Raw genomic sequence first — 15,776 nt, forward strand, 5'->3', positions numbered from 1 at the left:
TGGCTTGCCCTGCCACAAAGGATTTCTTGTGTGTTAAACATACTAATAGCTTTAAAAAACAAACAAACAAACAAAAAAACTATTGATTTAAACCATTAATCAAATCTTTGGTTTTACAAATTTAGAAAATAAAATTAGGCCCCAGAGACTAAATGTCTCTCCCATGGTCCAGAAACCAGACTGAAACTGAGCTAGTAGCAAAACCCATTCTCCTGTATCCCAACTCCCAGTTCAGGTTCCTCTTCATTAGCCCCCACCCAGCTGCATAGTTGAGGACATTGAATTGAGGGGACCTGGGGTAGAGGGCTGGCACTCAGGCATCGCTGGCTTCTACATGATTCCACCACATGGAAAGCATCATAATCATGTATGATCCATAGAAAAGTGTTTGCTAAACTCCTTAAGTTGTCATTCAACAAACATTTATCTAGCACCTACCACATGCTAGGCAAATCCTAGAGACACAGCTGCCCCTGCCCTCATGGAACTAAATGTCTTGAAAGAGATACTGGCCCTGATCAGATTTTTAAAAAATACATAATTATGCAAATAAATCATATTATATATAATTACAAAGCATGGTATGAAAGGAAAAGTACAAGATGCTGTGAGAGCGTATAAAAGGAGGACTTGGCCAAGTCTAGAGGATCATCGGTGAGTGTTCCCTGATGGACTAACATTAGGGCCAAGATCAGAAAGATGTCCAGGAGTTAACATGGTCAATAATCACTGTTAATCTTTATTAAGCATTTCCTTTGAGTTGAGTCAGGCTTCACTTGCTGCATTAACTTCTTTAATCTCCACAATAACTCTGTAAGGTAGGTGCTTTTACTTTTTTTCCACTTTACAGATGAATAAACAAGAAGTAAAAAGATGTAACTAATTCACATGTAGCCCTCTGGCTTCAGAAGCTCTTTACTCCATAAGGTTCCTGGGCATGTGGGTGTGGTCTAGGAATGGGAAGAGGCTAAGAATGCTGAAGGGCAGACTGAATGTTCTAGATGAAGCTGGCGTGATAAGAAAGGGCCACATCATGTGGGTCTTATAGGTTATGATATTCATGTTAAAACTGTTAATGTTTTTGAACTATCTAAAACCAGGAAGTGCATGATCATATTTATGTTTTAGAAAGATCACTCAGGCTGCTGTGTGGAGACTGGAGTAGAAAGAAGCATAGAAGAGACCTACAGAGACTAGGAAGCTGTCACAGTAACCTAGGCACAAGATAGTAGTGGTCAAGACTAGCTTGCTTGAGGAAGTGTAGAGAAGTAGACAGATAAAAGGAGCATCCAAGGAGTGTGCACTTCTAAGTAATTTAAAAGAAAGAGTCAAGTCCCTTAGAAGCAATCATTTGAAATAACCTAATTACCAATCCTTTTTATCCAGTCCTCTTATGTTGTCCCAATTCAGGAATTCTTAAACCAGTTCTTGTGTTAAAATCACAGCATGGACTGCCTTACAACATTCTATACTTCAGTCCATTGAAAACCACATCAGGCCAGGTGGGTGGCTCATGCCTATAAACCCAGCACTTTTGGAGGCCAAGGCGAGAGGACTGCTTGAGCCCAGGAATTGGAGACCACTGAACTCTAGCCTGGGCAACAGAATGAGACCCTGTTGAAAGAAAGAAAAGGAAGAAAGAAAGAAAAAAGATGAAGGAAGGAGGGAAAAAAGGAAAAGAGGGAGGGAGGGAAGGTGGAAGAAAGAAAAAAAAAAAGAAAGAAAGAGAAAGAAAAGGCTGCTCCCTGGCACTTCTGTCTATTACCATGTGACATGAGAAGGGCAATTGTCCAGACCCACACTTAGGTTCACCACATTCCTTGGCTCCCAGGACAGAGTCCTTTGAGGTTCCTTCAAGCACCCACACCATGCTGGGAAATGCAGCCTTTATAAACTCCAGATGTCAGTCCACAACTCCACAGCCCCGTTGGGTTTGGTTCCTGGATGAATTCTCAGCTAGATGACTGGAACAGAGTTCTGGTGAACATCTTCCTTCCTGCCAAGATGACAAGTCAGGTTTCTAAAGACAGATGTGTAGCTCTTTGTGGAAAAAATATTCTGGGCACGAACATCTTCGGCTGAACAGCATGGAATGGTGTGGAAAATGTGAAGCCCTGGACTGGTTTCTGTGTCAGTGGTTTCCTGGGACTGCCGAGTTAAAGGGGAGCAGAAAGGGCTCAGCTGTGGAGAAGGCAGAGATTAGCCAAACTAGACCAGCTATCGCCCAGCTGCATGGTTAGCATCTTCCTTCTTGTTCCTGATTAAGCCCATTTAATATGCCAATGACAAAAGGATCATGAAGGTCTTTCCAAATGAATGAATGTTTTCTGGAGCTGAGATTGCTGGCTCCTATTTGCATAGTGCACGCTGAGGCACCTGACCGGATTACTGGATTCCTAACTTTTACATTCTTTTTAAGCTCAGATATTTCTACGGAAGGCAGAAAGATAAAGGCCAAAAAAAGATCAGGCTTGCCTAGCTCTGGGGTTTCCAGGAAACTGACAGACTCCTGATACCTGCAACTAGTGCTTTCTCTCCCTGGGCGGGGCGTTCTCCGCCACCTTGTGGACATTTGGGGAACTGCACTGCCCAAGCAGCTATGATCAGAGGAACTGACAGAGGCTGTCATAACCACCTGCTCCCCTGAAGTAAAAACCAGGCACCAGGTTTGCCCAAAGGAGGACCAGCACATAGCAGAATGAGGCTGAGTAGGATGTTAACCTTCCATGCTGGTCTTCCATTCATCACGTTATCTGCCACTGTCACAGAAAACAACTGCATCCACTATGGATGGAGATGAAACAAAGGCTTTCACTGGATCTCAAGTTGGGTGCTTCTGTAAAAGTAAAGTTCCAAGACCTTTTTCTTTTTTTTCCCCCAGTGAGAGCAAGAAAATTGGACGTTAATATTGGCAACAACTATTTCCTGCTTGTGAAGCGTTGGTATTTGCAGTGCTTCTGCCCTGTGGTTATTGAGCTGAAAGGGGGGCTGCTCTTGACATAGGAGCATGGCAGGATTGGGTTCTTCATAACATAAGAACCCAGCTTGTCTTATGTGAAAAGAGAAGCACAGAAAGAGCTTGGGACACAAAGATGCAAATCCTGGGTTTGCATTTGATTTGTTAGTGGCCTTTCACAACCAGCTTGCAGACTTTAGGAAAAAAAAATACATGGTAGGCTTGTGGGTAGTGGAGAAAACATAAGCTCCAGAACCTCACAGCCTGGGTTTTCAGTCTGCCTCCTCCCAACCCTCATCACATACCAGCTGTGTGACCATGGGTACTCTGTCTATGACAATCAATTTTCTTGTCTGCAGAGTACAGATAATAGAGGACCTGCCCCATGGGAAGCTCGGAGGACAAAATGAGATTAAGCCCAGGGCCTGGCTCATGGCCGATTCTCGTAACAGGTCCATGTGTGTAATCAACATGTGCTGAAGTTCTCTGGACCCTCTGTAAATATCTAATAGGAACGACTAGCCATGGGTATGATGAGGGAGACGATAGAAACAGTAATGGGGTCAAATGAATCTGTCCCATAGTCTCTAATTTGAAACAGCTGAACTGTGCCATTGTCTCCTTGGAGGTAAGATATAAGCCACAGAGTGCCTGAAGTAGGTCTACAGTTAAGGAACTTAAATGTGCTAAGTGATTAAAGGCTGGGCTGCCTGCTCCCTGTATGGCGACACTCTCCACCCTCCTGCATACTCTCCACTACTCCAGGCAGTGGTGGGCCTCCTAGCCTCTGGGTGATGAGCAGCTCCCACATCTCCCCTTTGAGACAGAGGCCTGCAGAACCTGACCAGTGTGGGGGCTGGCTGGGGTCAGGAGTGTGCATGCTGGTTGGCCCTCAGGGTAAATGTGGCTCTTCTAAAAGACACCTGAAGGGATGCAAAATTTAGCAGCAAACCCCAAGAACAGCTCTTTGTCATCTCTGCATCTTCTACTAAAGACATATACTTTTAAGCTCCAATGTATATGTCTAGGGTTTCTAGAGATTGCTGCTATTCCCTTATAAGGGAAAAAATACACTCTTATTGTATATTTATTGAGCACCTACAATGTGCCAAGCACCCCAGCTAGAGAGTTTAGATATTTAATCCTCTCAGCTGCCCTGTAAAATATGGATTGTTTAAAATGGATTTCATTTAAAATGGATTTCGCCCACTTTATAGGCAAGGAAACTGAACTACAGTATGGTAAAGTGGCTTGGCTAATCCACTTGGCTAGTGAGAATGGAGCCACAGTGAGCCTGGAGGATACTCTTCGCAGCGTTCCATCTTTGTGTGCCCCATAGCACAAGCACAATGCCCGGGTCTTAGGAAGAGCTTGGTAAATGACTGCTGAGCTGAGAATGGTAGGATTCATGTACCAAAAGGGCATTCGGAAATGGGCAAATGCCCAGACAGGGCTCTGAAAGACTAGCTATGTAGAGCAACAGATGGCAAATCATCAATTTAAAACTCTGTCATCCAGCCAGTGGCCTGCTGGCCTACAGCCAGCCATGTATGTACAAGGGCTGACTTGATCAGCTGTGGCTCTTTTATTTCAGGCAATCCACCTGCCAAAGAGGTGCCTGCTGGGAAGTACCCATTCATAGTCACTTCTGATGATGGGCGGAAGGTTCCTGTAGTCCAGGCCTATGCTTTTGGCAAATACCTAGGCTATCTGAAGATCGAGTTTGATGAAAGAGGAAATGTTATCTCTTCCCATGGAAATCCCATTCTTCTAAATAGCAGCATTCCTGAAGGTAAGTGAAGTTCAGGGGAATGTTCCACCAATCTAAAATTTAGATGGCTGGATATTTTCCTCCTTCCCATTTTTTTCCTTTAATGTTTCAGGAAAAGACTATAATACTGTTGAAGAATTTAGTTTCTTCCTTGAGTTTGCCCTCTTCATGGATAGATTTAAAACACACCCAAATGCCAAAAGCCCCACTTGCTTCTTCAAGTCTTCTCAGCATCAGATTCCATACATCACTGCTTCCTCTGCCTTTTAAAATCTTGATCCTGACATGCAAAAACCACTCTCAGCTTGTGTTTACAGGAGAGATAACTGAACTAAAGGGGTTCTAATTGGGCAGAGCGGGGCTCAAGTCCTGGCCCCCCAACTAGAGGCAGTGTGCCTTGGGCAAGTTGCCCAATCTCATGGGCCTCAGTTTCTTTATCAAATGAGGTAGTACCTTATTTTTACGTCTGAGTCTATTGCGGGATCTGGCCAGCAGCCCACAATGCAATGGGGCTCTCTCTTTGTTCCTAGGCGGATCGGCAGGTTGAGAAATAATAGACACACACAAGATAGTGAAAGCTGGGTCCAGGGGGCTAATAATAGACACACACAAGATAGTGAAAGCTGGGTCCAGGGGGGTCACTGCCTTCTGGTCCTGCGGTGCCAACAATGCACTGGATATACCAGCATTTATTATTAAGTTTAGTGAGGGCAGGGGTAGGTTAGTGAGGGATTTAGGGTCATTTGATTATGAGGTGAGATGGTCATATGGGGATGAAGTAATTCTTTAACATTTGTATGTAGAAGTACAGTACATTTGTATGTAGAAGTACAGTATACAGAGATAAGAATTTACAATATAGTGTGTGCATCAGTAATTTCTAATAGAGCCTTAGAACAGAAACACAGTCTTTCCATAACCTATGATTAGCAAGATATTAATCAGCAGTAACAATTGCAACAAAAACTGGTTACAAATAATCCATGGAAACAGGACATGAAGCTAGATAACCGGTTAGACCAGAAATTCTCAGAGGGGAGTATGCCTTAACCCTAAAGAGGCCTAGAAGAGTGGCGGCAAGATGAGGATGTTTATAGCCCTATCTTATCCCTATGGACAGGCGCCCTCCCATGCGTCCGTTTATAGGCTCCCCACAAGGGTCGCATTCCATTCCCAGAGCTATGAACATCTGCTTTTCTGGGATAGGAATCTTGGTGATGTGAAACCTCCCTGACTGCACGTTCATTCGTAGGCTCTCTGCAGGGGGAAGCACATCACGTGCTGTTGGCTCGTTCTGGCAGTCCAACTTGGCATTGTCTTTACACAACCCTGCATGCAATTTTGTATTTACAATAATCAGGAGCATTTCATCTTTCATTCTGTAGCAATAGTTTCAGGGGGTCTCCCTACATGAGTCTCAGAATAAAAATACATTTTTATATCATTGATTTTCATATGTATACAGAACACACTCCTGTGCTTGTCTCTCACCTTCCCTTTTCTGTTGACTATGATCACGTCAGGAAGATGAGGTGCACAGCACCCAGGAGAGCCTGTAGTCACAACACAGGCCTCTCAGTAGCCATATGGGAAAGAGGCCCAGAACCACACTGACAGCGATAGCCCAGATGAACCTCAGCAGGCCTTTTATAACTGGCCCTGGGCCTTTCAGAGCTCCTACCGCCACCACTAATGCTGTCCCAGGTGGACCAATGGGTAGCTCATACAGATGTGATGAGTTGGTAGATGTTCAGAATATTCTTAAATTAAGATGCATTCCAGGTCTTATTACCAGGAAACAAAATAGAAGTTCCTAAGGAAATTTCATGGTCAAAACCAAAATGCACACAAATATGGTAAAGAAATACGTTCTCACAGCAAGTAAGATAGATGATGTTTCATTCCTTTTCCAGAATTTAGCCCAGTGTGAGATTTGCTTTAATTGTAGGCTATCTTCTTTTCTTTTTTCTAGATCCAAGCATAAAAGCAGACATTAACAAATGGAGGATAAAATTGGATAATTATTCTACCCAGGAATTAGGGAAAACAATTGTCTATCTGGATGGCTCCTCTCAATCGTGCCGCTTTAGAGAATGCAACATGGGCAACCTGATTTGTGATGCAATGGTAAGTCATTAGCAGGAGTGGACATATGCTAGGGAGGAAGGAAAGGAAGAGGGAAGAGGAAGGAAGGATGTGAGAAGGGATAGACCGATAGCTACAGAATGAGGGATTTCAAAACATTTTTAGCCAGGGTGGTGGCATGTGCCTATAGTCCCAGCTACTCAGGAGGCTTAGGTGGGAGGATGGCTTGAGCCCAGGAGGGTGCAGAGAGCTATAATTGCACCACTGCACTCCAGCCTGGGCAACAGAGCGAGACTCTGTCTCTAAAATTAAATAAATATGAAAAATAAATAAAACATTAGTGCCTAAACAAAAGCCTGATGTAGCTTCATACTCAGTACCTTCCTAAGGTGCTGGAAGGAGATCAGGTAACCACCAACATATTGCTTTACAAGAACTAAAACCTTTATTCTAAGGTGTTCTTAGATGTCTGAATTTTAGATGTTGCTTTCCTTTTGTAAGATGACGCAAATGCACAAACTCTGCTACCCTGCAGATATCAACATAATAGATAAAAGCATATCTGTTTGGCCATACTGTTTTTCCCTCATCTGTTCACTTGACTCCAGAGAACCCTGGCCTTGTGTGACAGGAACCTCTTTCACAGGCACAGAAAGACAACACACAGTTTTAATGGTAATAACAAGTCCTATGGCTGAGCAAGACCAGCTATGAAGAACAAGCGCGTCTACTTGTCACCGGGCAGAATGGCCATGGTAGCTCCCTGGGGGCCTTACTGAGCCAAGGTCTCCTATGTCGGACCACCACTTCCATGGGCTCACAGCCCGCACCCAGGGAAGTCATTTCTGTCAGTGCTTGGCATGCATTGCCTAGTGCCCAGGATACAACTGCACTCAATAAATGTTTGCCATGTAAATGACAACAATCATGCTCATGCCAAGACCAGACTCATGATGTCTCCTCAGCATAATGCAGTCAATGCCAGAGAAGTAGTTAAGGAGAAGCTGGTATATAAATGTTAAGAGAAGTCTGGAGGGAAACAACCCAGGCTGTTGGCAGTGCTTATCCACTCTGTTAAAGAGGCTAGAGCAAAGGAGAGCTTTTGCTTTTTATTTATTTATTTATTTATTTATTTATTGAGACTGAGTCTTGCTCTGTCACCCAGGCTGGAGTGCAGTGGCATGATCTCAGCTCACTGCAACCTCCATCCCTTGGGTTCAAGCGATTCTCCTGCTTCAGCCTCCCAAGTAACTGGGATTAGAGGTGTCCACTCCACACCCAGCTAATTTTTGTATTTTTAGTAGAGACGGGGTTTCACCATGTTGGCTAGGCTGGTCTCGAACTCCTGACCTTAGGTGATCCACCTGCCACAGCCTCCCAAAGTGCTGGGATTTACAGGTGTGAGCCACCATGCCTGGCCTTTTTTTTTTTCGCTTTTTTTCTCCTAAATGAGAATATATTCATTTTATTTCTTATAACTAAACATATATTTTGTAAAATAAAAGTAAGAATGAATGTGATTCTCCCCAGTTTCAAAAGGCTGTCTCTGTCTTTCCAAAATTGCCAACTTGGGAATCAGCTGCAGCCATAGACATGGAGGCCAGGTTCTCTTTGGCATGAGGTCTGGTGTTGACCAGGCTCTAGGGCCAAGCCCTCAGAATCAGGCAGAGGGCATGGCCTGCCCTGGAGAAGCCTGTGCAGGAGTGACTCTGCAGGCCACCTTGCATGGGAGGCCCAGTCCCAACACCAGGGCTACAACTGAGAGACCATTCTGCTAAGGCCACCTGGCCTGACAGTATGGGAGTTTTAGGACGGGGAACTAAGAGTTTGACATGGACTGGTAACAGTATATTTTTACTTCTGGGAGCATAAAATTAGTTCTAATTATAGTTGAGAGATCCCTGGGAACACAGCAGCAGGTGAAAAGCAGCTTTATTTCCTCTCTAGAGCTAACCAGATTCCTGGAGCTGATCCTAAGGAAGAAGAAGCAGAGTAACTAGTGTAAATCTGTGCTACTGTTGCAGATTAACAACAACCTCAGACACGCAGATGAAATGTTCTGGAACCATGTATCCATGTGCATGTTAAATGGAGGTGGTATCCGGTCGCCCATTGATGAACGCAACAATGGTATGCTCCCAGGCCCAGCTCCTCAGTGTGTCATGTTCTCTCTCTGATCTCCTCTTCTGCTGTGGTTCTTGCCCTGAACACACCCATGTGCAGCCTCAGTTCATCTCTGCTGCCAGCCATGTACCAGAATGTCAGTCCTTTAAATTAGGGTTAGCCATTATTAAAGTCTAAAACCTAGCCCGAAGGACACACACAAGCTTGTGTGTTCTTATATGTATTCACACACAGAAGCTGCAGGTAAGATTAGTGGAACCCAAACTTGGTCTGAATTTCTGATTTACAAAGCTATACTAGTTGTTTCTGATTTATGCAAAATAACAACAGATGCCACCTTGGCATCTGAAAAGAGACAAAATCACCAATCTTCTGTCCTGAAAAAGACATACCACTGGATTAAAATGTTACCTTAGTTTATTTACAGATATCCAAGATTATATCATATGGCAAAACAAATCAACTACACAAATACTCAAGACACTCTTGTAGCCCTCCCTGATTTACTGTGAAAACCTATCAGTATCAGTACAAGGCCCCAAACGCATCCCATTGTCAGACAACAGGGACAGGTTGCAGGGACACATTGTTTGTCTGGAGGAATGGAACAATGCAAAACAAACTACTGGAGATCCAGCCCCAAGCTAGCAGATCTAAGACTGAGCATGGTGAACTTCTGAGGCACAGCCATTTGTGAGCTCCTGCCATCTTGCCCAGTGGTGGACTGCAGGGCCAGAGGCCTCCTAAACTCATTCCCTCCCTCAGTGTCAGGAACCACTTAGACATAGCTGATGATGCTCTATAAACCTCCCCATGTCCCCCTCATTTCTTCTCCCAGCGCTGAGGGAAACTGGTCATGGTGTAAGCATTTTCTCAAGCTATTTTCCTTCTTGCTTCATCTGTGACTACCCTCAGGCACAATTACCTGGGAGAACCTGGCTGCTGTATTGCCCTTTGGAGGCACATTTGACCTGGTCCAGTTAAAAGGTTCCACCCTGAAGAAGGCCTTTGAGCACAGCGTGCACCGCTATGGCCAGTCCACTGGAGAGTTCCTGCAGGTGGGCGGTAAGTCACCCATCCTGTAGGGCTAGCCCATCCAAAGTGACTGGCATTTCCTGCTGGTTGGCTCAGCTTCCCCTTCACCAAAATTCCTGTGATCAAGTTGGTTTGGATTTTTCCCCACCCAACACCAATACCTCATCCTTTAATGGCTGTGGACTCTCAGAGCCACTAAGATTAGGTTGGGGTCAAAGCGTCAAAGCCTCAAAGCCCCAAAGCCCCCAAGCCCCAAAGCCCTGGCAATAAGCAGTATTTGCCAAGTCTGATTTGGACATCAGATGGGCCCTCTAAGCAGGACAGCTGCTTTGAGGTCTAGTTTCTAATAAAATCTTAGTTATTTAAGCATTCAATTTTTTTTTTTTTTAAATCCTCTCCTCTGTTCTTCTCATCGTTGCCTGGAACCATGCCAAGATTTAAAGGAATGCTGTCCAATCTGTATTAACCAGGATGATTCCTGGAAGGAGCAGCCTACTGCACAGACACACCTGAACACCTGGGTCTAGTCCCGCTGTGACCTGGGGCAAGTTCTCAACCCCTCTGGGCACAGGGAGAAAACCTTTCCTGTTTATCTCATGGGCTGCAGTGAAAGTTGAACGGAAATAAATGCTTCCTAAATTGCCAAGGGCTTCTGAAACACTTTTTGTTAGTAATTCCACAGTCCAGTGAATTAATCCTTTAAAAGCAATCCTATTTTACCTGGAAACCATAATCTGGCCTCATTTTTTTAACCTTAGGCTGTGGTCCCGCTTGACAGATAGAATTGCTTTGCTGAGTTTTCCTCTGCAGAACATATTGCTGTTGAGATTGAAGGGCTACAGAAGGCAGTGGGGCCCTATCCTACTGCCTATGGGGCAACCCAAACATCCTCCATTTTCCCAGAAGGGAGTTGAGGGAAAAGCAGTTTTTTGATGCTCTAGCAAAGCACTGCATAGCTCTATGCCTTGTGAAAGTCACCCAATCCCAAATGATTACCATTTAATGGTCTTCAAAATTGTAAAATGCTCTGTGCCTCTCATCTGTTTCTCACTTTCTAAGGCCATTGAATCAATTTAGCAGGCCAATTCGGTATTTTAAGGGAAAAACAGAAAAAGATGTGGCTTCTCCGTGTAGAGTCACCCTTTGCCCATTCTGGTCCAGAGTTGGTTTTCCTTCCAGTGGTTCTCATATGTCCTGGAAGGACTCAAGGATAAAGGGTGGCTGCAATGTCACAATTCTCTTGATAAAATTTCACTCAGGTTTAAACCAAAGGAAAAACCACAGCTCCATGCCCCAGTTGTAGAGTTTGGCCAAAATTCCTTAGGAAACAGAAATCTCCCTTTGGATCTGGTGAAAACAGACTCATTTCTTTTCTAGGAATCCATGTGGTATATGATCTTTCCCGAAAACCTGGAGACAGAGTAGTCAAATTAGATGTTCTTTGCACCAAGTGTCGAGTGCCCAGTTATGACCCTCTCAAAATGGACGAGGTATATAAGGTGATCCTCCCAAACTTCCTGGCCAATGGTGGAGATGGGTTCCAGATGATAAAAGATGAATTATTAAGACATGACTCTGGTAAGCATGACTGTCTCTTCCTTTCTCTAAAGAACAACAAAATTGGGCCAAGAAGGGGAGCTACTAGTGGTGCCAGGAGGGCAAAGTGACTCCCTGTATTGCTGACTCCCTCCTGCTTTGCTTGTTGGAAAGCAGCAGCACAGCACAGCAGAGAGGAATATGTACCGTCACTCCCCGAGCACACACATGCCTTCATCCAACCCTGGAGAGAAAACATTTGTAAATCAAAAATGTTTTAAAATTCTTTTAACTACATCTAAGCAGCTATTTAAATTGTGAAATATAAATGAGTTTTGCATTAACAGAAAAATCACACCTCTGGAATTTTAGGATACGGAAAACCATCACATTAAATCATTTAAATTTTCTTTCTTGAAGAAGTTTCTGTGTGAATCAGTCAGGTAGAAGTGGATGGGGTAGGCGCCGCCCTTTCAGCACAGTGGGTTGGTGGTACAAATCACAGGAATAACCATACTTGATGTCAGTTGGTATTTCTGGCAGCATTGAACGACATTATATGCCAGCCTCACTTTTGGAAATTCTGTTGAGAGTCACATTATGTGCATACAGACTACTGACAGAACACACTTCCCCTTCCTCTTCCTAGGGCAGAGATCAGCATGCTTACAAGACATACAAGCAGCTTCTTGGCATCTCTGGGAAGTTCCACCAGGATCTTCCTCAGTCTTATGCTGGACCTGTCATTTTAGCTACTTATTTCAAGGAGCGTGGAGGGCAGGACCAGACCAAAGGAGGCAGCCCTTCCTGGGAGGAAAGGTGCTGGCTTCTTCTGTCCCTTCCGTGACAGAAGATGGAAGGACAGGCGTAAAAGCCCCATGAGACAAAGAGGCTGACAGCCATCAGCTGTCCACCACTCAAGGCTAGACTGAAGGATGTCAGAGAGAGGAGCTCATGCAGAAGGCTAAGGAAGCCCTGGACCTAAGGGTTCTCAACACTGGTTATACATTAGAATCACTTCAGGAGCATTTTAAATTAAATACCAATGGCTCGGCCGCAGCTCTTAAGAGATTCTAAGTTAATTGGATTGGGGCTAAACTCTTTTTCAGTGATTCTAGTGTACACCCAGAGGTGAAAACCACTGAAGAGAGAAGGGTTCTTAAGTACTGGAGTGATATTTTTAGAATAAAATTCTGTTGGGTTCCCATGGGTTTGTTGTAGCTATAGGCAATTAGCATTTATCCTCTACTCTCTTTGGTAAAGGAAATCCCCCAAGTCCCATCATCAATTATGTGAAAATAGTTATTGGGCAGGCAAACAAAAGGAAGCCAGTTTTATCTCTCAACTAATTGCTCTTGACCCAGTTCCCTAATGCCCTTGTTCTGGAGTGGTTCAAAGGCTATAATGTCAATGACCTCTTTCTAGAGTCATCACAGAGCTGAGGCAACTCTACTTCCCCCAATTACCCAATATTGAACAACAGACACATTTTACATCTGGAGCATGAAAAAGCAATCAAATTCTTGGTACTTATGATCACTAGCGTTCTTGTCTTCTGTGACACTTTACCCCTGCTTATGAAATAGCTTCCCTTTTATAATTACAAAGGACTACCTTACTGTTGATTGATAATTACCTTTTCTGTAGTTAAAATAATGTATATGTTTTTCTAGGTGACCAAGATATCAACGTGGTTTCTACATATATCTCAAAAATGAAAGTAATTTATCCAGCAGTTGAAGGTCGGATCAAGTTTTCCACAGGAAGTCACTGCCATGGAAGCTTTTCTTTAATATTTCTTTCACTTTGGGCAGTGATCTTTGTTTTATACCAATAGCCAAAAATTCTCCTTGCCTTTAATGTGTGAAACTGCATTTTTTCAATTGAGATTCAAATCTGCCTTTTAGGACCTGGCTTTGTGACAGCAAAAACAACCTTTACAGGCTCCTAGAAGCTGAAGGTTAGAGCATTATAAAATGAAGAGACAGACATGATTACTCAGGGTCAGCAACCTAGTGAGTTAGAAAAAAAATTAACATAGGGCCCTATAAGGAGAAAGCCAACTATGTTGAGTTTACGTGTCCAAATTTTAATAAAATTTTACTAACAATTTTAAATCATATTTTTCTTCTTCATATCCATTTCTAATCCATCAAACAGCTTATGTTTACATAAAATTTTATCATTCACAAGGAAGTTTTAAGCACATTGTCTCATTTGATATCCACAACTTACTTTTGGTAGGAAAGAGAGATGTTTTTCCCACCTGTCAGATGAAAAAACTGAAGCTCAGAAAGGGTTGAATTGACCATACAGCTAATGCTGACAGATCCAAGACCTAGACCTAGGTCTTTTGAACTCAAGTCCAGCATTCTCAACTATATCAAGTTACTGTTCAGAATGATACTTAATATCTCCTCTCTTCATAATTATCAATAGCCCCAAGCTTATGGATGACAAATCTCTGCTTTATTTCTTGTCTCTATTTTTTCACTTTATAGCTCCTGTTATAATAGCAAATTTAATGGTATAAACACAGGATACCATCCTCTCTTGCAACACCCATGTGCCTTTGATGAGTCAGGTACCAAGCTGTAGTAGATAATGAGAAAGGCCAGAGGCTGCAAAAGACAAAGGACAGGAGAGAAAAGAAAGGGAAGAACAGGACACCAGAACTGTTTTATATTATAGAAAAGCAAGAGCTAAAGAGCATTTACACATGTTAAACAGATATTTATTAAGCATAGTGCCCGACACATGGCATTAGCTGTTATTTTATGAGATTCCATCAGCCCTGCCTCTGTCCTCTTTCTTCTAACATGAAGGTATCATGAGAAGAGAACCTTCTAAGATAAGCTGTAATTCTAAACCTGCACTTTTCCCTCTCCAGCAAGAGGCTAGCACTGCATTCATTCTACTCATACCACACACCCAGTTATGGAATGTTCAGAGTTCTCAAAGAAAATAAATGACTTTAGGAAGAGGTATACATTTTTTAAGTCGCTCTGCCTCCAAATCTGAACAGTCACTGTAAATCATTCTTAAGTCCAGATATGAGAACTTCTGCTGCAAAGGTGGACCCTCTGAGTGGGTGGTCAGAAAATACCCATGCTGATGAAATGACTTAGGCCCAAAGAACAAATACTTAACGTGGGAGTGGAACCATATGAGCCTGCTCAGCTCTGCGTTAAGTAATTCAACAAACAGGAGGCTTTACCTTAAAAACAGTGTGCAAATGGCAGCTAGAGGTTTTGATAGGAAGTATGTTTGTTTCTTAGTGTTTACAAATATTAAGTACTCTTGATACAAAATATACTTTTAAACTTCATAACCTTTTTATAAAAGTTGTTGCAGCAAAATAATAGCCTCGGTTCTATGCATATATGGATTAGCTATAAAAAATGTCAATAAGATTGTACAAGGAAAATTAGAGAAAGGTACATTTAGGGTTTATTTTTTACACTTGGCCAGTAAAATAGGGTAAATCTTATTAGAATTTTTTAAAGAACTTTTTTTAAGTTTCCTAAATCTGTATGTGTATTGTGAAGTGGTATAAGAAATGACTTTGAACCACTTTGCAATTGTAGATTCCCAACAATAAAATTGAAGATAAGCTCTTTGGTCTTTAATAGTTATTTCTTCTCTCATTCAAACACCTGCAACTAAAGACAATATGACTGAAGGAAAACTCTGACAGATTTTCACTGGTATCATTTCTCTTGATCATAAGCCACTTACCATCTGATAACCCTCCATCCCCCCTCACACCCCAAAAATGAGAAGAAAAATGCATTCAATTTTTAAGTAAGAGAGAAAAGTGAGTGGTATTTTAAGGAAGACTACTAAATTTGGTGGCTTTGAGATACAGAATCTGATATAAAAATGGTTTTGAGGCCAGTATTGATTGCTACCAATAAAAACTTCCAAGTTAATGTTGAGGATTTTAATTTGCCTGTACTGGCTGTGTGCCTAAGATCTTCCTCAAGTATACTAATAACACAATGAGTTGGTTTCGTTATACCTCAATCAGTCAGACACATTAAAACCATGTTAGCTGTCTTTGTTTGGGCTATGTATTAGTCCGTTCTCATGCTGCTAATAAAGACATACCCGAGACTGGGTGATTTATAAAGAAAAAGAGGTTTAATGGACTTACAGTTCCACATGGCTGGGGAGGCCTCACAATCATGGCACAAGGCGGAGAAGGAGCAAAGGCACATCTTACATGGAGACAGGCAACAGAATGCGTGGAGGGTAACTGCCCTTTAT

General features: G+C 42.8%; 1 protein-coding gene across 1 annotated transcript in view; it reads left to right on the top strand.

Moving 5' to 3' along the window:
* Positions 1-15,124, top strand: part of NT5E (5'-nucleotidase ecto) — a 46,381-nt gene extending 31,257 nt beyond the window's left edge. Inside the window, exons 4-9 of the mRNA XM_054492888.2 lie at positions 4,551-4,748; positions 6,700-6,854; positions 8,837-8,942; positions 9,852-10,001; positions 11,349-11,549; positions 13,181-15,124. Coding sequence (XP_054348863.1) covers positions 4,551-4,748; positions 6,700-6,854; positions 8,837-8,942; positions 9,852-10,001; positions 11,349-11,549; positions 13,181-13,344 — 974 coding nt within the window. The 3' untranslated portion in view covers positions 13,345-15,124. The remainder of the gene's footprint in view (positions 1-4,550; positions 4,749-6,699; positions 6,855-8,836; positions 8,943-9,851; positions 10,002-11,348; positions 11,550-13,180) is intronic.
* Positions 15,125-15,776: the final 652 nt, after the last annotated feature.

Source organism: Pongo pygmaeus, chromosome 5 (genome assembly GCF_028885625.2).
Source record: "Pongo pygmaeus isolate AG05252 chromosome 5, NHGRI_mPonPyg2-v2.0_pri, whole genome shotgun sequence".
In the NCBI taxonomy this organism is placed as follows: Eukaryota; Metazoa; Chordata; class Mammalia; order Primates; family Hominidae; genus Pongo; species Pongo pygmaeus.